Raw genomic sequence first — 26,158 nt, forward strand, 5'->3', positions numbered from 1 at the left:
GGTCATACTTTTAAGGGAAAACCGTTCTTTATTCCAGAATCTAAAACTGTGCACACCAATTCTGCTTGAGGTCCGAAAAAAAGCAAGCATGTAAAGAGTAAATGAATTTTCAAATTTCCATTTCCAGCAGCTACAGAATACAACATGTAAGGATGTCAATGAGATTCCAGAGTCAGTAACATATAATAACAATCTTCCTGGAGAGTTAACATAAATAGAAATCATAGTGACATTCCAAGAAGTTGCCTCTGAAGGCCTGATGAAGCTTGTTTTGAGATTTGTAACTGAAGTTTTAATGCAAATGAGAGATGTCATTTATGTTGTGTTAATAATTTTTTTTTTTTTAACATGCTGTATCCTGTCTTAGGAAAAATTTGAGATATTGAACTTGATAAATTAATAAAAGATAAAAGAAATAAAAGTAACAATTAAAAATACAATGTTAAATTAGTATCTGTCTACATAGCACAAAAGCTCTACTCTAACTTTTCCAGTTTTGCAGCAAAAAGAAAATTTCAGAGCAGATTTGGGAAGTAAAGTAAAACTTTATGTTACATGAAGCTTAACACTGATAGCAAATGACCCGTTTTCCTCCTCCTTTCCCATTCAGTTAATTACTGTTTTGGAACATTAAGTGCACTCAACTTTATGTCAGGCACTTAACTCCTGCTGCTGATAAATCTGTCTAGCAAAGGATCTGATCCTTGAAGTTAGTGCTTCAACAGACAACTTCAGCAGCAATGCGTCCTGTGAGTCACCTGCCTGCTTGCCAATTTATTAAAAACCAAAGTGAATGCATGTTTCTTTCCACATCAAAACCATGTACTCTCTAGAATGTACGTGTGTGGGCACGTTAGCACAAACACTCACTGGTAAGCATTCGGAGGCAGGCTTGGACCTCTGTATCATAGGCAGGAGGGAGTGAGAAAATAAGAGCTTACATTTCCGTACAGCTGCTATTCCAAAGCGTTCTCAGGCCTACATTTCTTTATAGGCAACTAAAATGCACACTTTCTCCAGGCACCAGCTATTTCTGCCTTGAAACACAGCAGCTGTTGAACATTTGACAGCAGTGCCACACAGTCAGAAGGGCCCACTGACAAAAACATTTGTTTTCCTCTGAGATAGCTGCATTTCAGTTTTTGATGGAGGTAAACCAGAGTAGCTAAATACTGTCTGCAGAAACCCTTTGATGCCTTGATCACAAGCATATGGCAACAAAGTCTGCTCCACAATCTATGCAGACAAAAAATTAAAGACAACTGAAAGGAAGAGCTCTCTTATACCATAAATGTGAAACAAATGCACAGAAATCTGCCTATAAAGAATAGTTTAAATCTACACCGAGGTCATCTAAGGTCCAGGAAAATAGGAAGATTAACATTTATCTTCTCGCAGTGCATCACAGTAACATAACTTGTCTCTAAATAATGCAGAATTGATTTTGATCTACTTGGAGCAGGACCCATACGTGAATTACCACACCAATTGAGGAACTGTTCCCCAGATGTTTTTAAGAACTGCCACTGCAGTAGCTGTGCGCTAATTGCCCAAAGAATACTGGATCACCACGAAGTGAAAGCTCTTAGGTACACCAATTATTTATAAATACTTCTGCATTTGAAATGGGTCTTATGAATGCCAGGTACTTCAGAGAGCACTATTCTCACATTATTTACAGAGAAAGTATAGGAAACCAGATGACCCTTGTGGCTTGTCACCAAATACAGACAAGAGACAGCATTTGCTGCAGTGTTCACTTACATATGCACATGCAGAGAGACGTCCTGCAGGCACAGTTTAGAAATCTGTTGGTATTGTCCTGCTCATCGCACTCTGGAAAACTTCCCAGGCACCTGAGAAAAGCTCAGTGCCGCACAGGACAGTTTATTTATGAAATCCAGGGCCACAAGAACACCACAGACCTCTGCGTTTATAGTTATAGTCTGTTCTCAAGCTTCCACATAGCTCCTGATCCTACTCCTCATCCTCCAAAACAGTTGCTGCTGGGAGGCCAAATGACCTGAAGGAGTCACAAATGAAGCAGTGACAGCAGGATTCATGTGCGCACACACACGGAGTCTCCTCTGCTACCTGGTGTTGACAGGGCTTGTGCAGAGTGTGAGATTAAAGTATTAACAGCCCATTGTAATGCTGGATCAGTTCACACTTCTCAAAGCTACTGTCTCCAGTTGTCTGCAGATGAGGTATTACCAATAAGAAGGTGTCTGCCAGTGTCACCTGAACAGCTTTTCCTCACACCTGTGAGTACTAAAATGAAACAACAGCTAAGACTCCACAACTTCAGGAATCAGAAAGGTAGCACAGCACTAGAAGCCCTACTCAGCTCTCACTCAAAGACACCTCTCTTGGCAAATTCGAGTCATTTATAAAAGTAATTCTTCCAATAAGGCTGAGGCAATTATTTTGACTGTAGGGAAATCTTTCTTAGCCTACATCATAGGCTCATTCCTGCTCCATTTCTCTCACAGAGAGTCACCATCCACCTGTGTTTATGTGCTTCAGCCTGTTCACAAATGGGGCGTATGTTTATACTCTGGAGTGAGCTTGCTGAGAATAACACTGTATGTATATGACTCAAAGTATGCGAGTTAAGTGAGTCCCACAAAATTTAGTTAAAACTATATACTTATATCACTCAGAGGCTTCTGAAATTTCCATTCTTCTTAGGGCATCTTAAAACTGTTTCAGGTATAGTAATGTACCATTTGGACATACACATTATAAGAATATATTGTCTTTTCTTATGAAAATGATAAGACAGAAAAGCTTAAAAGCCATGTTTAGAGCATTTTAAGAGCACTGCTGCATAATTAAACAACCAAACTTTGACTCCTGTTTTAAATTACACTTAGGACCAAGAGCATTCAGTAACATACATAAGATGTATGGATATTTAACAGTACGCTTTTGAATAACTATGAAGTTTTAGAGGAGATGCCAGAATCTGTTGCCACCTTTGTGTCTATTAAAGTGCCATGATAATAGATGCTAGTTATGATAGGCTTTTAGCCCAACTGTTAGAGAAGAGCTGTCAGTTCATGGAGAAAACAGGTAATTATAGTTGAGGGATTTAGTGCAATAACAATTATCCCTTAATATATTTCCTTTAGATCAAGGGAAACATACTCTAGTTTTCAGTACTCTGCTAATACTCAGGAGCAAAAACTACCACTGATGAATTATGAAGAGCAAACAGCTAAATAAAAGACTGTATGATGGTTTCTAAGCACCCTGCAAGAAATGTACTGTTAAATCAGTCAGTTAAAAGTCCAGCCAGGCAGGGTACTATACAAGAGAAGGGGCAAAAACTTGTAAGAATCTTTTATTTGCCCCAGCCTCTCATCCAGAAATACTCAAATGATTGAGACAGCTGCTCAAGTCCAGGTCAGATCGGAAACTGTCATCTGCAGAGATAGGAAAACACCCCATATTTTACTCTATATCCATTCGGTACTTAATTTCTGGTATTGGCTGACTGATTACCTCACTACAGAAAAAGAGCACTGTTGGCTGGTCAGAACAACTACATCTGTATCTGTAAATTCAAAACCTCTCAGTGACATTCCCAGGTATTGTCATCATGCTAGTAAGCTCTTAAAGCATTTTCTGACCTGGGTTTGGCCTCTTCTCCTTGGACAACCTCAGGCCTCGTGTGGCAGCTGGAATATTTTAGGGACTGCTCCCAGCAGGCAGTGTGAATGCAGCCACCACCTTGGGAAGTTTAAGACATTTACTAGCAGAGTGCCGACAGCTGCCATCTAAGCACCCAGATGTTTGGTTTATTTATATAATCATTTAACAATTTTCAATTCCTTCAGCATTTAATCCCACTTCTGAAAAGAGATTTTCGGAGGTGCATGGCTGAGAAATGTGTGGTGGTCCCTCCCAGTTCTCTAAGTGTGATAAAGGTCGTGTTGAACCACTCATAAATTTCAATTCCTTTAGAGTTTCTGTGCCTGAGATTTCATTTGCATTAGTGTTATTTTATTATCCTCAGTGATGTTATTGTGTTTTGAACTGGCATAACATAAAAAAAAATCCCTATTGTTTTAAATAAAGTATTAGTAATGAGAAAATTTATTACTAAGATTTTAGCTTATCTAAACCTGTTAAGATGAAATATTACATATTCTCTCACATAAAAAAATGCACAATTGTTTTATAAACTCCACAACCCAACCAGGCTTCAGCTCACCCTGAAAATCTGTTCTGGATAGTTACCTTAGAGATATCCTGTTTTGGAATTCCACGCATTGTGCAGTAATAATAAAGATGCTCCCAACCCGTTAAGAGTTCATCCAGGGCATCTTGCTGTGGACAATAGCCGACAAGAATGCCTTCGGAGCTAGCAGACAGTATATCCTTTTCAGACCTGTTTAAAGAAAAAGCAAGAGACTTGAATGTTTTTTAAAAAAACGACAGCCCTGCGTGTCTCCCTTGGGATACAGACTCTTCGAGACAAACACACCCTTGACTCCACAGGTAAAGGGGTTTGAATCTCTTTGCTATGATCATGCACCAGTACCACCCACACGCAATGCATGTTTTTTGTCCCTTTCAGAGTAGCACTGCCACTCACGTGTCACTAGACTAACAGGGTGGGTGTCAAGGTGAACACATCAACGCAGGAGGAGACCAGAACTATGAAAATTAATTCTTACCAGGTTTACCTCCTTCATGTCTTTGGTCGACCCTGCTCTAAGGAGGCATCTTTCAAAACCATATTGCATGCATCATATTCAGTATTAAACAGGCAGTAGTTGTGAGAGAGAGAGAGGGAATGTTGTTGTGTATTCTTTGTGTGTCTGTGCACGCACATACACATGCATACATTCTCTAAACAGCAAGAGGAAAACAAAATGCAGGATATTAAAGCCTAGTAGGTTAAAAGACAATATAAGAAAAGAAAATATAAAATTATCCTGATTTAAGAGACTTTGGCCATTGCTTTGTAGCTGTACAGCATTACTTGAAATTACATTCATTGCTAGGAAGCAAGCTTGATTGCAAGGGTGTCTCATTACCCATAATGACACTAAATCTAACCTATTTATTTCCAAGATCTAATTCAACATTCAATGATGATGATTTACACGTACAGAAAAGACCTGTCAAAATTAAGATACTTTATAATAATAAAATCTCAGATTTGAAAGAAAAACTTTTCTAAAAGGTTCTGAGTAACAGAATGGCTTTCCTCTTAGTGGTTTTCTACATTTCTGGTTAAGAGAACTAAATATATGATTAATCATTTAGACGCCAAATAAATGTGTTAAGTGCAGGACCTACCAATATCAGCACTAGTGAAAATATAAATATGTATCTCCTATTAACAAGATTCAGGAGTCTGGGGAGAAAAAGAAAACATAAATTCTGCATTTTACATAATGAGCTACAGCATTGAAATATATTTTAATGTTATCAAAAGATAAATTATAATGATTATGGCGAACCTTGCTGCAGACTAATTAGAGTGGTCCTTTGCTTTTAATGGCAAAGATATAAAATTTTAGTATCTTTATAGGTTTGGATGGTGTCAAGGAAGTTAACTGCCTGTAGACATCTCCCTAGACAAAGACTTAGCAAAAAAGAAAAAGGGTGATAAGGGAAAAAGGATACCAGAAGTGTACTTTCTCATTAATCTATATTCACTTATAGGTTATTTTAAATGAAGTATATACAGAATTTTTACCAGCTCCATTTCCAGCCATACCTAAATCAAATTAAGTTGGTTTTTTTAAGGTCACCTTTACCATGAGATATGGATCGATTAATGCTGATTTTTTTGCATAACCTGTTAGCAGCAGTGGATTCCTTATTCAATGTAATCTAACATAGTGAAACGCTATCCACAGTGACATGCTACCTAGGTGCTGCTGAAGGCAGAAAGATGTGTCTGAGTTTTGTTTTACCAGGAAGATTCAGGCACACTAACAAGCTTTCTTTTTGGTGCAGCTGCTGTCTTTGGAGAAACAAGAGACTGGGGATTTTGGTAATATGCCAAGTTCAGTCACAAGATAACAAATCACACTCAGGGGTAATTTCAGGGACATTTACTCGGCATGAACCCTGTAGCTGGATAGAATCATCTAGTCTGGAATGGGTCCGTACCATGAAAACCAAAAAATAACAGACAACTAGTGTTCTTTAGCTAGCTAACACTTTAGCTAGTGTTCTTAAGCTAACAATAGTTACACAGTTTGACTCACGAGATAAAAATACATGAGTGTCCCCAATGCTAATTCTACAGATATGATTTTAGTGTTGTACAGCCTCCTGTAAAGCACAGAGCCTTAGCTGAACAGTATCCCACCCACTGATCTCTAGCTTTCATAAAGGAAGTGTATGGTGAGAATGGATCATTTAATATTCCTAATCAGTTGGTCCTTATCTTGCAACTTTATCCATTAGTGCTGACCTTGAAACTTTAAAGACTTTCCATTAATAAAGATATTATAATATAGTCACTAAAGAACTCATAGACCTAATTTTTCCATCTCTGTATCTGTCAAAGCAGAAAACAATCTGACCAGCAGAGAAAGAAAAGCCATATGAGGATTCTGGTCTTTAATTGAGACTTTTTTGGTATGTGTAGTACAATGCTTATTCTTCCCTCAGCAATATCACTGACTAGATTTCCAAATCAAAAAGCTGGAAATCATCCTTCAGTTTTGTTTATCCTAAGATTTTTCTGAACACTGAAAGAATAGATGAAAGAAAAACCCGGCATAATTTTTAATTATAGTACATATCTTACAACAGAAAACTGCCCTCACCTCTGGAAATTGTTTTTCCTTGAAATTCAGTTAATCTCTCAGATTTCATTTTCATGGGTCTAAATGAAATTGACATTTCAAGTAGTGATGACACAACACCAGAAATTCTTTTCACTAAATGATACATTGCTTTTTTAAATTCTGATGTCATTCATTAAACTAATTATAATCCTTTTCTTCCTTAACAAACATCTTCATATTTGATGTTATCAGAATCAAATTGGAAATACATTTTTTTAATATTTTCTGAAATATAGGTTAGCATGCAGCAAAATGCTGTGTTATTTTCTCAAGCTAGAGAAAAACAGACGTTTGGTTTCTGCCGTTTTGTTATCGCCATGCTAGCATTTCTCGTTAGGGCGCTCATATAAACAACAGGACATATAGGAAGAAAAAATCAGCTCATTTTATAAATAAAGAGAGAAAGAACATATCCCAGCCCCTCTCAGCCTTTTTGTCCACAGTACAGTAGACACAATGTATTCCAGTGTAATATCCAAAAACTATAGGCGGGAAACGAGACTTTTACAGTAATGCAGGACTTGCTGTACCATTATAAACACACTGAGTAAATGTTATCTTTAAATTCTGTTAGTAACTTTGGTTACATATCCTGATCAAGTTATATCTTATTAAGAGGATTATAATTAGTTTAATAGAACTTACATAGAACATGAGTTTTCTCCTTCCTAGTGAAGACTTCATTTTTAGACTGTTGTTATGCTCGGTCAATACTTCCACTTACTATTTAATTTTTCCTTTAAAGTGGACCAACTGCAACAGACAAACTCAACAGAGCATGTCCAGAAAACTTCATATGTTAAAAAAAAAATTAAAGTTGCAGAATTGCATTTCTAGTACACTTTTGGGAAAGGACAACGGAACATATGGCATCCTCAAGAAAAATACTACTGTCTAGCACTTGAAGCATGGAGGATATTGTACTCCATCCCTTTCTAGGTGTTTTGATATCCATTTATACTGAGAACTATGATACTTTGATACAAATCATCCTGAAAAAAAAAAATCTAGGACTCCAGGAGGCCTCTGTAAATTTGGATTGCTCATCTTGTAGAGTTTTATGCTACTAATGAAAGAAACTTGACAGACTTGCAAGATACCGGGGATTATAAACTACACTCTGAGTGAATACAATTTTATATTCAAAGTTGTTCCTCCACTGATCATTTTAAGGCCTTTTACATGGATTCATTTCTTTAATGCGTTGAAAGAAACCCCTGAAACCTGATTCCAGTCCTGGAGGTTACATTGGGGTGGTGTGGGGCACTCCAGTCAGAAAGCCTTTGCTGGCACCGAAAAGAAACTAAAACACTGGGATAAGTAAGAATGATCTTGGACAAAACCTGTTGCCCTCTCCCACCTGAACTAGACCTGTAGTTTCCAGAAAGCTAGGCTGGTTATTGCTGAGACTAGATTTGGTTCGTATATGTTACAGTGGTTACCAGCAACAGAGCTTACAGGTAGCTGGCATTCAAAGGTTTTAAGTTTCCAGAGACAACTCGGTACCCTCCATACCAGACTTATGACTGTTTTTTGGAAAAACTGTTTCACTATTGACTTCTCTGTGCACTTTACTTTGCTTCTGTATGCTTTTTCTACAGTTTTTGGATGCAGTTAAAATAAAGGCAGTTATATATATGCTACTTACAATGGCTTCTGTAGAGAGATAAATTCCATTAATTAGTCAAAATGAAATATAAATTTACAAATTGCAGAAGTAGTTAGACATTCTATTGTACTTTTAACTGCACATTCAATTCAATGCATACTAATGCTCAATTAACATTATAAAAAAATCAAGGTTGAAATATAATTAATGTAACTGTAGCTTAGTTATAATTAAACTAATTATACTGATATACAGCGTAACAACAGCTATCTCAGCCATTATATAGATGTAAATTTATTCTGCCTTTCAAGTAAAGCTATTTGAATTACATTTTTAATTATTTATCAAGCTGAATATCATAACTATCAAAGGAGTCCAAGTTCTAGCTGTAAAGAAGTATTTTACTTTCTCCTTTTTGGAGAGGTTTTCTTTGGTCCTGTGACACTGTAATCCAACAGCTGAGATGAGTGACACTTAATTCAATAGGATGGGGAGTTGCTGTCACAGAGGATTTCTTTGTGTAGAAGGAAGATGGAAGTTCATGGGAGATAAATTCATTACATGAGGAAGACTGCCAAATGCTTCAGGCCTCAGCAGGTCGATTTATGAACAAGATGACATCTGGCTTATCTATTTCTTTTTCTATGCACCCCACTACAAGTGAGACTTTGCTCTAAGTATGAACTTAAAGTCAGCTCTACTCAGCAAACTACAATGGCAAAGAATGCAAAATAGAGAACACCAAAAAGGCAAACAGACCACTAGTCACGTTATTCATTATTTTACGTTGATCTTGACAGGACACTTAAAAGAATTTTGACACTTTCTCTTCCAAGCTGTGTTTAGCCCTCCTCAGTTGAGTGAGGCTTTATGACACAGAGTCACTGAAGAAGGTTTAGACACAAATATGGAAAATGGAAGAAAACTAAGAATGGCCAACATACAGTCAAAAAGAAAAAAAAAGTGGAACAAATGTACCGTATCTGCTGATAACATCAGACCAGCAGAGATTCAAAGACGATGAGGACTCACTTTGTTCTTTGGTTTGCCACTTTGTAAAGTGTCAGCTTTTCTTAGCACATATTTAATACAGATCTTACTACTTCAAGATATTTGACAGAAAAAGTAACTACAAAAAATGTTTACAGTTTCATACACTAGCTTTTATTTAGCCAGCTCACGCACTGATGGCAATCTAGTTATGGCAGTAGAGCTAAGCATAAGATAATCTGAGTCCATTTTTAAAGTTCTACAGCTGTGCTACGTAGAACACAAAAAAACCCTTCTAAATGTTAAGCAGACAGTGCAGTTAACTATTATACGTATTTAAGCTTGACAACTCCTTTGGATGGATGTTGTTCAAAAGCCAGTCAGAGTCTTATAGCACCATACTTTATAAATACAAGTAAGCAAATTTTATTAAAATACTCTCCTTTCTAGTAATTTTCTTTTCTGCTTTTAATATTTCTGCCCTTTACAAGAGGGACTGCTGTTACGTCAGTATCAGTATTTTATTTCCACATCTTCCAAAGTAACAGTTTCAATGCTGCTTCTTCCTTTGGCACTCAGTTTTGGGGTTGCAATATCCCTAATATGGAGACACACTCTTTATATAATTAATTTTATGTTTCGTATGGACAAATATATCACTGATAACGACAATATTAATGAGGTACACAAAATTTAAAAAAGGCAAAAATCCCTGTGAATGGCATTTTGCTACTATCTTCACAAGATTGGTTGTGACTGGTGATAAATCCCTATTATTTCTCTTACTGGACTATCTTTATCACATCACGGTTACAACCAGAACAACATTGCAAAGGTTAAAGCTGCCTAAAAACATTTTCTGCAGAAGATACGAAAATTTTTAAAAGCAGGGTTTCAGTAGACTGCTCAGCACGTATACAGTGAATGTGCATCTGCCATGTAAATGGTAAGATACATAGTGTATTTAAAATATCTATTTAATTTTTAGTGTATCAAAAAGAGAAAATAGTAATAAAAACAGATTGGAAACCTTCCCTTCTACAAAAATAATGCCCCCATCAAGAATGCCAGGAAACTCTGATTTGCAGAAGAGATTAAGTTGGCTCTAGTATTTAGTAAACATTCCTGCTTAATGACACCCTGTCTTATAAATCTCAATTATATTGAGAACTGTTACATAACATCTAGCTTTCATGCATTTTACTAAGCTTTTGTTATGAAAACAGACACAGTTTTCTCAGATTCTTAGGAATAATCTCCTTTTTTGTGGTATTAAACATTCAACAAGCAAATGACCTAGAGGCCAACAAATCTTCTAGAAGTACTTGAAGATGTTGTGAATCTGCTTTTCTAAACAGGCAGCTGCCACTCAGAAGTACATTTTTCTTATTTTCTTTGAGAATCTAGCAGGAGTCCCCTGAACACAACTTTATTATCAATGTGTGAGGCCCTTTCTATATAATCCCATGCATCTCCAAGAAGTTTTAGGCTGAACTTCCCAAATTCTGCTTTGTAATTCAACACGCATTTTTGGAAAAGCTCATCTTTCTAGTCCCCTGTGTTGTTCAAAGGTGCAAAAGCTGTCCTGTAAAATTCAAGGCTGTTTTCAGTGAACTTGCCTCAAAGAGACACTTCTGACTTGATTTTATATTCAGTGAAATGATTACAATAGCAATTGGGACAACGTGCATAGGCTTTGTTTGGGGTTGGTTTGTTTGTTTCTTTTTAAACCCAGGAACTTTCAAGCATAGTTATTCAAAGAAACAGGAACTGTTATGAATTAAGGATTTTCTGAATGGCGTTACATCAGTTAAGTTCTCCAATATTTATAATAATTTTGCATACTCATTTCATTATTTGATCGTGGCAAATACATCATGAAGGATCCATCAGATTATAGTACCCTGTCTTTTCAGGGTCATAGAGGACAAAAGTTGTGGTTTTTTTCCAGTCAAACCCAACAGAGACAGGATCTACATCTAAGCTGCTCCTCAAATTATTCATCAGGAATCGCAATCAGAGGTAATGTCTCTATGGAAGCTGCTTCATGACAAAGATTTTAAACAAAGAAGTCTAGATCTGCTGACCAGCAAATGGTCTGCAGCTGTGACCAGCAAATACTTTCTTCAGCTGACTCTGCTCTCTTCCTCTGTGGCAGGAGTACCAGGCTTTTGAGCACACCACTGGAGTACGAAAAGGATAAGACTTCTTAAAATGATATACCCCTTCCTCTGTCTATCTCAGGTGTATATACAAACCAATCCATGTAAAAGTCTCTGGGCTGAGCAATTTTAGTCACTCTTCAACTGTTGAGGAAGGTTCTCCAGACCTGTTGTGGGTATAATCTTACCTATGGAAGAGTCAATGAATTTGCTTCCTAGTGATTTTCAGTAGTACAGCAACACCGTGCACCATGATCTGCTTAACAGCAGTTGCCAAAATGTGAAGCAAGGAACAAAACCAGGAACGACATAAATCTCTTCTCCCAGCCTTGAAGTTGTTTGTTTCCCCAAGTTTAGCTACTGCGTAACTGAAGCTCTTGCTTGAGGTTGCCTTCTCAAGTTAGTGATAAGTTTTGAAAACCTGGGAATATGAGTTTTACACTCATTTCAGCCACTTCGAACACGTAAAAATCCATAAGCTGGGTTGACACCACCATAATACAGGGTAATAATTAATGTTGTCAAGGGTCTATTTGGCACCTAAATGCAAATGTCTAAGGCTTCCTCTTGAGCATCCTCAAATTTCATCACCTATCTTTTAGTATATGGTAAATAACATTGCATCTTAAAGTATGCTTTCATGTTGAAAAACAGTGTGGGAAATGAAAGTAGCACGCATGATGTGCAGGGAGAGTGTCTAACCTAAATGAACAGTACATACTAAAATTGACCTCAGAAGAATTTTTACCTGTTTAGCCACAGGTACACAACAACATATCTAGTAAAAGGAATACAGGAATTGTTACACTGTTTTATATTTTTTGTAAAAGTTAGATTTAGGGGTTGTGATAAAATAAGTCATGTAGTCTATAAACACAGTGTAAGTGCCAATACACGTGGTGATGAAATATATCCTGATAACTTTGTATTTGCTTTCAAATGGATATTAAAATTTTGAAATTGTCACACTAGATCAAAGCATTTGCCCAAATATAGACCTGGTACCACATTGTACAGGGAAGGCCTTATGCAATCCATGAATGCATGGGTGGGACCAAAGGTAAGTCCCATTAAAATTTACTTAAAAATTACCCTCAAAATCTAACCAAAACATGTGATCTTAAGTACTGCCTTGAGAGCAACATCTTATAAAAAATTATTAGAGATTATTGTATTTCTGTGTATCTCAAATCCTCTTCAGACTCATGCTAAACTTCTGACCTCCATGATCTCAGGTACAAAGCATTCCACCAGTTCCAAAGAACACCAAATGTTAGTTTTTACCTAATTTTAGATCACTTTTGTTATTGTTATTGTCGCCTAATGTCTGAAAATTTTTGTCTTCTGTTCTGAGAAATTATAAATGAAAACAACAGTCTAAAAGTCTCTATAACCAGTGCAAAGCCTCACTCGTATCACTTCTTACTGTCTTAAGAATAATTTTTACAAAATCACTTTAGTCATTCCTTCTTCATGATTAACAATTCTTTGATATCAAAATATTTTCACACTGAATCGCCTGAAAAAAAGAGTTGTTATAAAGATTGTGAAAAAATTGAACAAAACACACTTAAGTAAAGCGATGTTCAATAGTTGTGATGGTGTTCATTTCAAAAGAAGTGTAAACTTCAGAAAACTGAATTTTGGAGTGACTGAAACAAATTACATTTTGAAGTAAAATCTGCTGATCATTATCTTTGTAAAGAAGTGAGTAAATACCGACCTATGAAAACATTTAATTCCTAAAACAAAGAAAAATAGCTTCCTGTTTTGGAAATTCCATAATGTTTCATTTAAAAATTTTATTAATTAAACCCTTCACCTGTCCTTCTCCAAAACACATATTTTGAAATAGACATCATTTAGGAAAAGAGAAGTTTTAAAATTGTTAATTGTCAAAATTGTTAACCCAGACTACAATTATATATACACATACATTATATATACATTTTACTTTGGCCTGACTAAAAAAGGAACTTCCCCTCCAACTTTGCTGAGAAAAATTGCAAATGTTGGTTACATCTAACACAAAAAGTTCATTATTCACTTATCACTCCACCAAAGTTAACCTCGGTGTCTTATTCTAATCACACTGCACGCTGATCAAGTAATTAATTAATGACTCTGAAGGACACAAGTGTTAGAAAACATTTTAAAATTATCCACTTGAAGCACTGCTCATCAGCCTAAGCCTGGAAACCTTTCAGTGCAGCACTAGTATGCGGGATGTATGTCCATGCACTGGACATACTGTATGTTAAGGTTAATTTTAAAAGGCTGTATGTTAAGGCTTCCTAGAGCCTACTCTTTTGCTACTAGACAAGTTTATTCTCAATTAACAGAGCTGTCAGAAGGAATTAAATAATGCTAAAATGCTTTCCTGCAGAGACTTAAATGCAATAAAACAATATACATTTAAAAGGGAAGAAAACAGGTCCTTAGAGTACAGTATAAAGGACTAAAGACGTGCTGAGTCTTTGATCATTTGCATTATCAATTAGCACTATTCTGATCAAACCTTCTGTTATTTACCCTGTAGGAGTCCTGATAACAGCACGTCCTGCAGATGGGATGATATCTCCAGTCAGCATCTTAAATGTTGTACTTTTCCCAGCTCCATTTGTTCCCAGGAGTCCAAAACACTAACAGAGATCAAAAAGAAAAGGAGAAAAAGCGATCAATCTGCTATGCTGAAAGAAATAAGTACTGTTAATTCTTCAACAGATTATCCCCTTTTCATATTTCCTATCATATGTCTGTAAGATACTGCATATACAAATTCCCTTTCCCACGGAAAATAAGTTTTTTAAAAAAACATACATATATAATATTTTGATTACCTCCCAAAGGGACATATTTAGGATTCTAGCTCTCCACTTAAAATGCTGCCTAGTAACTAAATGCATTATTTATCCATGTTATTAGCAAAGGCTAGATTTGAACCTGAGGATCTCAAGTCCTATTTGAGAGCCCTGACTACCAGTCCATAGAGTCAATATTTAACAGTTTCTCATGAGCTGCTTCACTCTGAACAAGTAAACGAACACCAAACAGCCAAGACATATGCTGACTCTGAACAGCTATTTCAGGCTCCTAGCTGCAACGAATACACGCTTAAGCTAGGACAGGATTTGTATTAAGTCTACATATAGCATTTCATGCCTTTTAAAATATTTTCTCATTGATAAATAGGCTTTAATCAGCAATGGCATGCTCCTGGTTACCCCATTTACCCAACAACTGATCTATTACTGGCAGCACATCACTGGACCTGCGCTGCCATGCACCAGTTTCTCATATCTTCCAATTTGCTATTAGCAACCAAGAAGAGTCTTTTCCTTATCAGTATTTCTGAAATTATCTGAAAAACTCCCAGAAGCATCAAAATTGTGAAAAAAACCAACACCAAATAAATGCTATTCTGAAATCTTTAGGATTATCATAGTGCTAAATTTCAGTTTATTTAAATAGTTTATTAGTAATTATATGCTATATTAAAACATACTGTGGTGATTTCAGCATGGGAGCCACAAGCTTGCTCAGTGCCAAATTTAGGATTCAGTCCATAATTTACAACTGAGCTAGGTATTCTTTGTTTTCTCTTTGGACTGCCATGTTGCCTACTTGTTTTTTATGTTAGCTATAAAACAGTAACCTGATAAAGATAAACAAGATGAAAAAAATCAAGACTCTGACAAATTTGTAACCCAAAAAATAAGTGAACATTTTCTTCTTAAACACCACCACAGCTTCTGATTTTATCTGGTTATTGACTTTCAGAAATTACTACAATTGAAATTGTTCTGCTGCTATCTACAGATCTTTGATTGTAGACATCCTGAGTATGTCTGAACAATTGCTCAGAATGAAGTGTTATTTTCTGAAAGAAAAAAAAAAAGACCTCTTTACCTCTCCCCTTGGTATTCCCAAGTTTATGCTTTCAACAGCTATGTTGTTCTTACTGTATCCTCCATAACACTTCCTGAGGTTGTACAGAAGGAGGACATCATTACCAGTTCTTCCACCAAAGAGTCGCTGTCGCTCCATTTCTACATCAACATCTTCTGAAGGGCTGACCATGCTGTTAATTGAACACTCACCTCTAAAACAAAAGATGACAACAAATAACACATGACAAGTTGGACACTGCTGCACTCTGGATAACTCTTTTATTTCCCTGGTTGCAATCCCTTAAATCTTGGTGATCAAATTCAAGGGAATCAGCAACTATGTGTATTTTTTCTGCATTTTCCCCTGATTCAGGTACACTGTATTATCAGGAGTATTTATCTTCAGGTGTTCAGAGGAATCCACTGTTTTCTTTCTTTAAAAATTAATTCAGTGCTCTCTATGGCAGAATACAAACGGTAACACACCTTGGTTTCTGGAGGAGATCCCAATGAAGAAAAAGCCGTAAAAGAAGAAGTAGAGTTCCCTGCAGGACCATTTCCACAAAAATCCAGCCCAGGAAGTTCATCTCAAAGGGACTCACATATGAATCTATTCCAAAGTTGCTGGTCAGGTCAAACTTGATCTGATTGTACGAAAGTTCTATTAAACCCTGGCCTAAGCAGAATTGTGGGAATACGATGAATGCCCATTTGAGGATATTGTAGATGCTCTGAAAACTCTATTAAGATTCAGCAAAGGGGGGGGGGGGGTAAAAAAAAAGGAAAAAATTTAGTTTTCTCCAACAGCTTATTAAGCACGCTTACAAAGCTGGATACAGCATTCACTTGCACTCAAGCTGAACTGATTTCAGAAGAGCCTATTGTGAACTATTTTAGGGCAGGGTTCATCTCTTACTGTATTTTAGACTGCCTAGGGCCATGGGATCCAAATTTCAGTTGAGGTTCACAGACAGTAGCAAAACATATGTTGCCATGATCATTCTGTTTTCTTAAAATTTAAACATTTAAATGCTATTAATTCTAAATCACTAACTTAAACCCAAGTCAACATCAAATCTGCCTCCAAACTTGAGTGACATGTAATGAAGATTTGACTTCAAACATCAAGTTTTTGACCTGGTACATACATATTCATACACATTCTGGATCTCCTCTCCATCAAGTTGCTTAATTACCATTATGACTAATGAAAATTACATACGTGGAATGGGAATGTATATTACTATTCATATAGTGCATTAGAGGTACTAGGAATAGGCAGCTTATCTCTTATGTCAATATTATTCAAACACATTTTACAATGCATATAATCTATTCAATGGACAAGAACAGCTCCCATTATGTGCCAATTACAACTTAATAGTCTGGAAAATGTCAGGGTTTCAATTAACACTGTTTTTCCATTATGACAGCGTAATTTATTTTTTTTCTTATTATAAACAAGTAAAAATTCAAAATGATAACAAGCAAGACAGTACACACTAGGACAGAAAAATCATGAATGTTTAAAACACAGAATTTTTTCTGCTGGAAAAAGTCTTCTTTGAGGCCCCTTCCAACCCAAACTATTCTAATATGATTCTATAATTCTCTGTGCATAAGTATAAACATACATACATATGTATGCACACATGAACAGATATGTGTATGCACGTGTGTGCACACATCTCACTTATTAGTGACATAAAGCAAAGGTCTTATACTGACCTGCACTTTGGAAATTACAGCTAACAAACGAGGTAAGAGAGTCACCAGCATGGTACACAGGCCAAACACAAAATTTAAAGAGATGTAAGAAATAAAAGCTACATCTGAACTTGAGAAGAATCTGGATACAAGATACATCCACGGTAAAGTTGCATATCTGAAAGTTTAAAGAAACGAAGTTACCACAAATAAGTTATGTTTTCACATCACCAAAAAAAAGAAAAGGCAGCTATCATAATAGAAAAAAAACCAATAGTTACTCCTTGTCTTTAAGATATGCAAACAAATCTTTTGACCAACCGAGAAAAAATGAAAAATTCAGGATGTGTTTTCTTTATGAAATTACCTTATAATTCCCTAGATGTACACATAGCTACTGCCATGTGATGGACAGATACGATCCGTTTTTGCATACATCAACCTCATGTATTTACTTTCACTGCTCCAGAAAACTCACAACCCTGATCTCTGATTGATTGCAAAACCATGCATCTTAACAAGCCTCTTACACAGAGACAGAATTAAAACCAAATATTTGAAGCTTAAATCATGGATGCTGAGCAATCAGCTTTTCTTAGAGGCTTCCATAGGAAAAGAAAAGAACAAAAATGGAAGGAGAGAGTAAGTGAAGAGAAAGACAGGGGGGAAAAAAAAAAAAGGGAAAAAAAAAACCATTAACACTTGAACTGGAACTAATATTTGTGCCAGTGACATCTGAGAACTGAAGCTTGCCAGAGATCATGTTAGCATTGTTATCACCTAAAACAGGTTATCAGTTAGTAGAGTAGTAGCTGTCAAAAACAAGTGCACAGTTACTTCATAGCACAATGATGATAAGACAGCATGTCCGAGGCTACATCATTTTCAACTCAAATATTTAAAGGAAGAGGGAAGGCACCCTCCATTCTGGCAAGTCAAATGATGCCTATCCAAAACAGAGCAGTCATATATTTTATAAAGAGTAAGATATGTCTAGCCAGACTAAAAAAATGCCCAGGCAACTTGATGGGCATGAATGTCATGTAAAGGAAATTTATTCTCTGTTCAACATAGCGCAAGACATATTTATCAAACAAAGAGTATACAGAATGCAGGCACATATGTATCAGCATACACCATTGCATGATGATAAGTATATATGTAGTGTGTATATATATACATGTAAAAGTTGGATATATAAATAATTCTTATATAGTATTAATATATGTGTATATAATTTTTAATAGTGACCTCAGTGTAAGAGCAACTAACCAAAAATCTATAAATTCACGTCTTCATTGCATTAAACAGTAGTTTAGATTATAAGCCATAAAAGTTCCTTTTAAATCCAGTATTGTGTACTTTACAACAAACTTTTTTCATCTAAGAATGTCAAAATCCTTTACCTTCAGAAACAAACTTTCAAATCCTGATGTGAAGTGATAGTGATGTTATCCTCAGTTTACAGGAAGATAAAGGTTGAATGACTTAATGCTTGGGTCTCAAATGAAGATTATGACTATTCCAGATCACACTATACTTTTCAGCATCCTGTTGCCAGTCTTAATCGCATAATCTTTTCTTCCCCTCACGCACATACCAAAATTACTATTCTAAGTTTTGCTCTGAATTACCACACTGTCAATACAAGTCCATCGTTGGAAACAGCATAGAGAAGAGACATGATTTAGAGTGCTGTTACTCTGCTATAAATGAAAGCAAAATTTGATTTGTTTGCTTATAGCTGCTAAGAATGAGTTAGACTTTCGAAATACTAAAGTTGTATGATGTTCAAACGCAGCCTTTAAAGAAGCTGCCAGTCACACCTACATTTCTATCCTAACACTTTTCCTTCAGCTTCAGCTGTAATTTGTTATTTTGTAAGTATCAAAGATTGAGCATTTTGGACAGAAGTGCTTAAGCAGTTGCACTATAAAACACTTCTGCTATCAGCTAAAAGAGGGGAAAATACAGTTTAGTTAATAGACCATTATATTTTTAAAGGAAATCAGTTTTAAAGTAGCACACTAGGAAATAGTTGATTATTCTTTCAAGCACACCCCCTTCTGGGACATAGTTTAACTTTTTCATATAACTGAACTATTTTAAACTTTATTCTAGAAATGCTGCAGAGAGAAAAATACAATTTTAAAAGGAAAAAAATGCATTATGGAATGAGAATTACATGCACAGTACTGGGGAAGGATAACATGACCACAATAGGCTTCATCACATTTACTGTGTATTTAGGCTGAATAAAAGGTAGAATAGGAAAAGCGGCAACTCTGAAATTTATCAATGTCCTTGAAACACGTTAAACTTACTGACTGACAGTTATTGTATCTTTAATACATGTTAATACGCACTGAGTACATAGACCTTCTTGTTAAAAATCATTATAATGACTGTTACATCAGCCAAAACTGAACAGTACAGGATTATGCTGAGATGATTAAGCTGCACCTGCAGTCAACAAAAAAATTTTTAGAAGACAGTCCAGCTTTTCAGTCAATGCGTGTTTCTTCTGAAATAATCAGACTTTAACTCAATATTTTTGTTAAAACAATGCCAGCATAAGTCTTCGCATCTGGGATTTAGCAGTACATTGTGGGCAGGACCAAGGCCTACAGCACACCACAGAAAACAGGTCATGACTTCAAGAACAGACTTACAAGTGTGTACTGTATGGTTCTTCTGTTGCTGACTAAGATCCCTATAGCTGCCTATTCTTATGCCAGGGTCATGGCAACTAGATCACAAGAAGGATTCAACAGTTGTCAAGGTAATAACAAAAAAGGGATGAGATTTAGTAAAGTCTTTGCACAAAGACTGATAAGAATTTCTGCCTTTATGTTGAAGGAATCAATCAGTTGTAGCGCAGAAGGAAGGAGGAGGAAGATGAGAGAGGAGAAAAGTATGAACTTTCGACGTTTCATCTGAGTTATTTTCACGATTCTGGCATCGTGACCTCTAGAATATTACATATTAGTCTGGCTGCTCATGCCTAGGAAAGATGAGCTCAAACTAGAATTATAGGGAGGGGAAAAATGATACACAGATTTATCTAGGGAATGGGAAGGCCTTTTTACAAGAGAGGACATGGCTTGTTTGGGCTTGCAAAAGACGTTTGATGAGGGAGAATTATGACGTATGGCTCCAAATAAACTTAGGCTGGAATCTCGAAGAATACATCCAGCTATGAAGATACTGAAACAGTTTTCCAAAAAAAAAAAAAAAAAAAGTTGCTGGAGGCGTGAGATCTTGAAAACAGTTTCAAGATGAAATACAGAAAGGTTGTTTTCAAAGTGTTTATCTGAGACTCTTCCTGGAATGGAACACGTCCTGATCTTGCAGAAGGTCCTTTCTACTTTCCTTCCCCATTACTCTCATATGGAGCAGTTACATTTCATTATCTAAACATGTGTCTTGTAAGATATGCATTCCCTCCTACAAAGAGAGCAACCATTAGTTGCTTGAGATAAGGAAGAAAGTGTTTCTCCCAATGCTTATCCTGTAACTGTTCATCATCAGTATTTCTCACAGCACCTGGGGCTGCACACGGGAAGAGTTAAAGGAACAGAACAGACAGATTATTAGTTTGATTGAGCCCTATTTCTATAGAGAAATCATTTCTCTGTTTAACCAGTTATTTTAACTTTTTATAGCTGTTTTTTTTTGTGTGTGTGTGAAACTAAGCAAGTGGGTGATAGGGGAGGACTTTCCTCTCCTACAGTACTGTTTGGAGAAAAAATCTCCAACCAGTCCAGTACTCCACATCGGGCAGACTTCTAACTGGAATATAAATTCCTGGAGCTATGTAAAATTACAGAATTACAGAAAATGGATAGAACCATAATAAAAGACAGACAGTTCTTACTTTCTTGATGATATTCTGCACAGCTAAGCATTGAAATTGTGACCTATGTTATTATTCCCTCAGGAGGATTACATACAATCAGTTTGTAACAGCAAATGATTGTTATACAGGGCTGAGTATTTTCTGAGACATTTCCAGTCCTTTCTGTTTTTTCCTTTTTTTTTTTTTTAAAAAAAAACCAACAAAAAAAACAACAACCACAACGCAAGAGCAAATCTCCCCTCACCTTCCATATGGAACTTTCAAACTCGTCCCAGCCTGTTTTCTCAGTATCTTTTGCTGAATCATAATCATTTCCAAAGAGAGAAAATCATGCATCCAGCAGCAGGTGCAAACCAAGTCTAAAGATTTCTGTTTGTTTCTTACAAGCTATAATTCCATAGTAGCATTTCCAATCACATACCCAAAGAGTATCAGCAGGAGAACAGTGGCTGCCAAGTTCTTTCGGAAAGTGAAGGCTGATAGCTGGAAGGCACTAGTAACACCAACACACAGGATGACTGGAACCATGTAAAACAGCTAGGAACAGAAGAAAAAAGGCACTTAGCAGGTGAACATCTCTTACTTGTCTTACTTAATTAACATAGAAAGGATCTACAAATTAACATTTTCATATTTGCAATATAATTACAGCATAAATTAGGAAGATTCAGGCAGAAGAGCTCTGAGATATCATAGTCCACTTGCTGTGAAACTGCCAGTCTTACACAAATACACACGAAACAGCCTGACAAAGTTCAACTGCAGAATAGCCTCCTTAATTCCATTTCTATTGACCCTTCCAATACACCCATTTAACAAGCTAACTCTTCAAGATAATGAGTCTGTATGGGATTGTTGCTCTAAACTGCCAACTTATACTATGAATACACAGTCTTGGATTCAGAAATAATATTTTCACTGATTGGTGCTTCAGTCATAGAAGAATAGACTCAGAGAATCATAAAATCGTTTCAGTTGGGAAAGACCTTTAAGATCATCAAATCCAACCAATAGTAAGCATAAAATTTCAAAAGAGATTTTCATGAAGGACCATGTCTGCTGATGAAGCAAATAACAAGTTTTAATGGGAACAGATAAAATATTTAATAGAGTTACAGCCATTAGCCAACAGGGAAAGCAGTTTCTCTGGTTAGTCTCTTGACATGGTGGTGATCAAGTACTTAAAGGGAGGGGAGGATGTGATTGGTATAGGAGACTCACATCCGAGTATTCAAGAGAGATGGGTTCTGCTTGCAACCAGCAATGGCAAAATGTGAAAATCTGTGCTCCATTCCATTCTCAGTGCTTGCCTGCTCTGTGCATTGAAACTGGGCTTGTTGGGAAGGTGACTGCCTCCATTTGTGCTTATATAATACTTAACCTTATCCTAATATAACTGAGATTCTGAGATGCAACTGCAATAGAGGCAACAAGTCAAGATCTAGATAAATATTTAGTGTGGAAGAACAACATCCTTACTGTTAAAATTGGACTTTCATACTGAAATACAAAGCAAATCTGTTCAAAATTAAACTAGAGGGCATCACTTTGCCAATGTGAAGACAGTTATTTTTTTTTAAGAGAAGAACAATGGAAATGTAGATAGTTTTAAGGTTCTCATCTTGTTCACAGGGCACCTTATTCAGTGCCATACACAAATATCATACCATACCACTCCATAGATTCGGGCTTCAGTTATCCTGGAGCTGTTTAAAAATATGGTAGAGAAGTTACAAAGCATCTGAGTCCCAGTATGTTTCAACTGACTTGGGACTTTTTTCTAGAAATAAATAACTTTAAACATTAAATTTTATTAGAAATCTTACCTGAAAATATGGTGTGATATAAAAGTTGGGCATGCACAAATAAAATAACCTAATTTTGCCCCTCTAGTGACACAAGCTTAATCTGAACAAAACATCTGTATTTGTCATGACATTTTCTTAACCCTTACACATTTTTCCATTTGTTGAACACAGTAAAGGATACCATTCACACGTATAAACACAGCAAGAATAGCCCTATTCTCATGACAGCAATTTTATAAATCAAATACTTCTTCAGGTCTAGTAGAGATTATGCTACCAATAATACAGGACACAGCCTGTAATACTTAAAATATGTAGAGGGATTTCAAATTTGACAGTTCATATATTCATGTGTTCAGTGTCCCTAAATGATCTGCAGCACAATTAGCATTTAAAACAGCATCTGTTCTCTCCCAGATCATGATTGATCATGTAGTACTGCGCTAGATTTGTGAGAACGTTTTGAAAGAAGGAGATCGGCAAAAAATAATGAGTTGACTTTGCTGCACAAGGAGAAACTGAATGATGAAGGACTGAGTTTTGAACCAAGCCCTCTTATTTGGCACGGCAGAAAAAGGAATACAAAGATTGACTGGCCTAGTAAATGATGTTTGGAGAAATGTGCTCTTACTTCAAGCTTGCTCAAGTGTGAAAATCCTGATTTCAAGCATGGATGAGTGAAGCTCTAATGTTTCAGATTTAGAGTAGTCTGAATGAGAACAGAGAGTGTTCCAAAAATCTCTGTTCCTGACCAGACTAGTTCATGACTGCGTTGCCTATGCTAGATCCTAGCCCTTCCTTCCATGACCCACTGTATTAAACAAGGTGCAGAAAGTTTATGTCCCTTCTCTGGGGCCAGGAATCTTTTTACTTTTGAATAATCCAGGTGACTCCAGTTGTTCACTATTGCCTCTGAAACCAGTCTCCCAAGCACCACCTGTGAGAATGGAACTATCAACAAATAGCACCCTAGTTCTTTAAAAACAGTAGTTCTATTCCTTTCCCAGAAATAGATAGCCTAACCTCAAATTCCTGCTAAGCACTCAACTAACACTACTGCAAACCGCATCACAAGTGAATTATGAAAAAAGCCTTTCAGTAAGGGACATATATGTATGCCTTATATATGTATTTATACACACACACACGCACAGAGCTACACATATACATATACAATGAAGCAATTTTTAACTTCAGTTTTTAAAGGGTCACCTTTGAAAAAGATATTTGAAGATGATTTGTGGAATTCATGCTTAAATGGAATCCAAATGAGCTCCATTACACAGACAATGAAAAATCAGTCTGGAGACTAGCAGTGACTTGAGAAAGTTAATTCTATTTCATCACCTGAAATCAGCTTCTCAGGCTTGAAGAAGGTAAGCAAAAAATTCTATTTCATTCAACTATGTTGGCCTAAATCTGACCTGCCTTAGTTGCATTTCAGTCTTTACATTAGATTAAAAGGGTAAGATTTAGGGAAAAATAAAAACTTCTGTGGTATTTTCAAAAGAAGTGAAGATTTGCAGATTTGTTAATGCACTGCATGCAAACAATACTATTTGTAATGCTAACAATGCTAGAAATCACTTTGTATGAGAAAAATAAACGTTCAGGAGAGAGACTTCATCCATTTCTGATCTAGGTCGTTCTGTGTATGTGACTTCCTAAATAGTATTTTCTACTGTCTGTCTTGCCAAAAATAAAGAGTACCAGTTATGACCATATCTCATATTATCCACCAACAGATGACATAATTATGCCCTTAAAGTAGCTAACTAGTATCTTCAGGCTTCTCCAATAATCTGAAAGATTTTGCCAGTGGCATATCAAAGAACAGAAACTCCTGCTATGAACTGCGATGCTGAAGATTCTTTCTGTCTAGGTTCATCAGGCAGCTTCCTTTTATTTGTAAAATAGTGTAGGTACCTAAAGCTATCATATGTTCTATCTTACAATTCAACTTTGGAGAATGAAGGACAGAATCTCTGCCTTAAAGAGTTTTAGCTAACAGTATTAAAGTAGAAATGGTGTCCCAATGCTTGTTAACATGACAGCCAAGAACTGTTGCTCTGCACAATTGAAATCTTATTCACGTGTCTTGTGACCACATCTCCTTTTGCTCGTTTATGACAAACTATTTAAAAATTTACACCTGAACACATGCTGCCCCACATGATACCTACCATATCACAGCAGAAGTTAGCAAGCCAGTAAGTTTTGTAACCCAGGCCCGTGATGTGCTGCAAGCGTTTTGTGCCAGATACTCTGTCTTTCACTATGGCACTTCCAATGGATGCGGTAAGGATAGAGAAACCCAGCATGATACACAGCGCTACTCCACACTGACGAACATTCTCCGTTCTAGGGTACAAAGCAAAATGACATAATGAAAACACAATATGGGGAAAAAAAATCTCAAACCCCAATATTTTTTAGGCCAAATCCTTACCAAAACAACACTAGAAATTAGGACCTTATTCCTGTTTGCAAACACCGTGTTTGTACACTGTCAACATCTAATTAGAGAGAGGACCAAGATGATGTGCTAAGTTACAAAACTACATGTGAATTACAGAACACAGTGTGTGTTTGAAGTCTGAATAGCAAAGTGAAGCTTTTGCAAATATTTCCCCCTCTACAGAAAATTTAAATTTCGAAACTTGACAATCATTTGAAGCAGTTAACCTGTTTGCAGATGTCATGACCTGTTCACAAACACTTTGTAAAGCACAATCGGTGTATATTCAGTATTTTTCTCTACAAAATCATGTGACCATATCTGATATAAACAGTAGACTTGTCATATAAACACCAAACTAGAGAAAGTGCTTCACTTGGTGGAGCTGAACTGCATCTATCGAGCCACAACATCTATTGCATGCAACATACATGCTTACTGAATTAGTAGTTTCAAATATCTGCTCATTGCAGCTGGTATATATTTTAAGAGTTTGCTCACATTTTATCTTCATCCAGTAAGGCTCCTCCATATGGTTGGCTGTAGAGCGTGATCCCTGTAAAAAGAAAAATAAATTATGAAATAGGAAATGCTACATCAGGACTTCAAGTTCTGTTGATCCCTTAATTATACAAGATGAAGGAAAAGGCTAAACACTAAGCAACAGAAAGAGGTCAACCACCAAGCTGCCAAACCAAATACTGTCTCCTGTTGAGTGATTTCCAGAGTCTGGATCCACCAAAATCTAATGAATAAACACAAGTAATAGCTGCTTTTGTTCATTCTGAACTGCAGAAATGGGCTCAACAATGTTGTATATTGCTGCAGTATCTACAACACAGAAAACAAATACA

General features: G+C 36.3%; 1 protein-coding gene across 1 annotated transcript in view; it reads right to left on the minus strand.

The window, feature by feature from the left end:
* ABCA13 (ATP binding cassette subfamily A member 13) overlaps positions 1-26,158 on the minus strand; it is a 152,183-nt gene that overhangs the window by 25,782 nt on the left and 100,243 nt on the right. Inside the window, 8 exon segments of the mRNA XM_086469448.1 lie at positions 4,246-4,396; positions 14,115-14,224; positions 15,492-15,684; positions 15,959-16,212; positions 17,201-17,357; positions 21,460-21,575; positions 25,030-25,207; positions 25,806-25,860. Of these exon segments, the coding sequence (XP_086325574.1) occupies positions 4,246-4,396; positions 14,115-14,224; positions 15,492-15,684; positions 15,959-16,212; positions 17,201-17,357; positions 21,460-21,575; positions 25,030-25,207; positions 25,806-25,860 (1,214 nt within the window).

Source organism: Leptosomus discolor, chromosome 8, assembly GCF_034619465.1.
Source record: "Leptosomus discolor isolate bLepDis1 chromosome 8, bLepDis1.hap2, whole genome shotgun sequence".
Classification (NCBI taxonomy): Eukaryota; Metazoa; Chordata; class Aves; order Leptosomiformes; family Leptosomidae; genus Leptosomus; species Leptosomus discolor.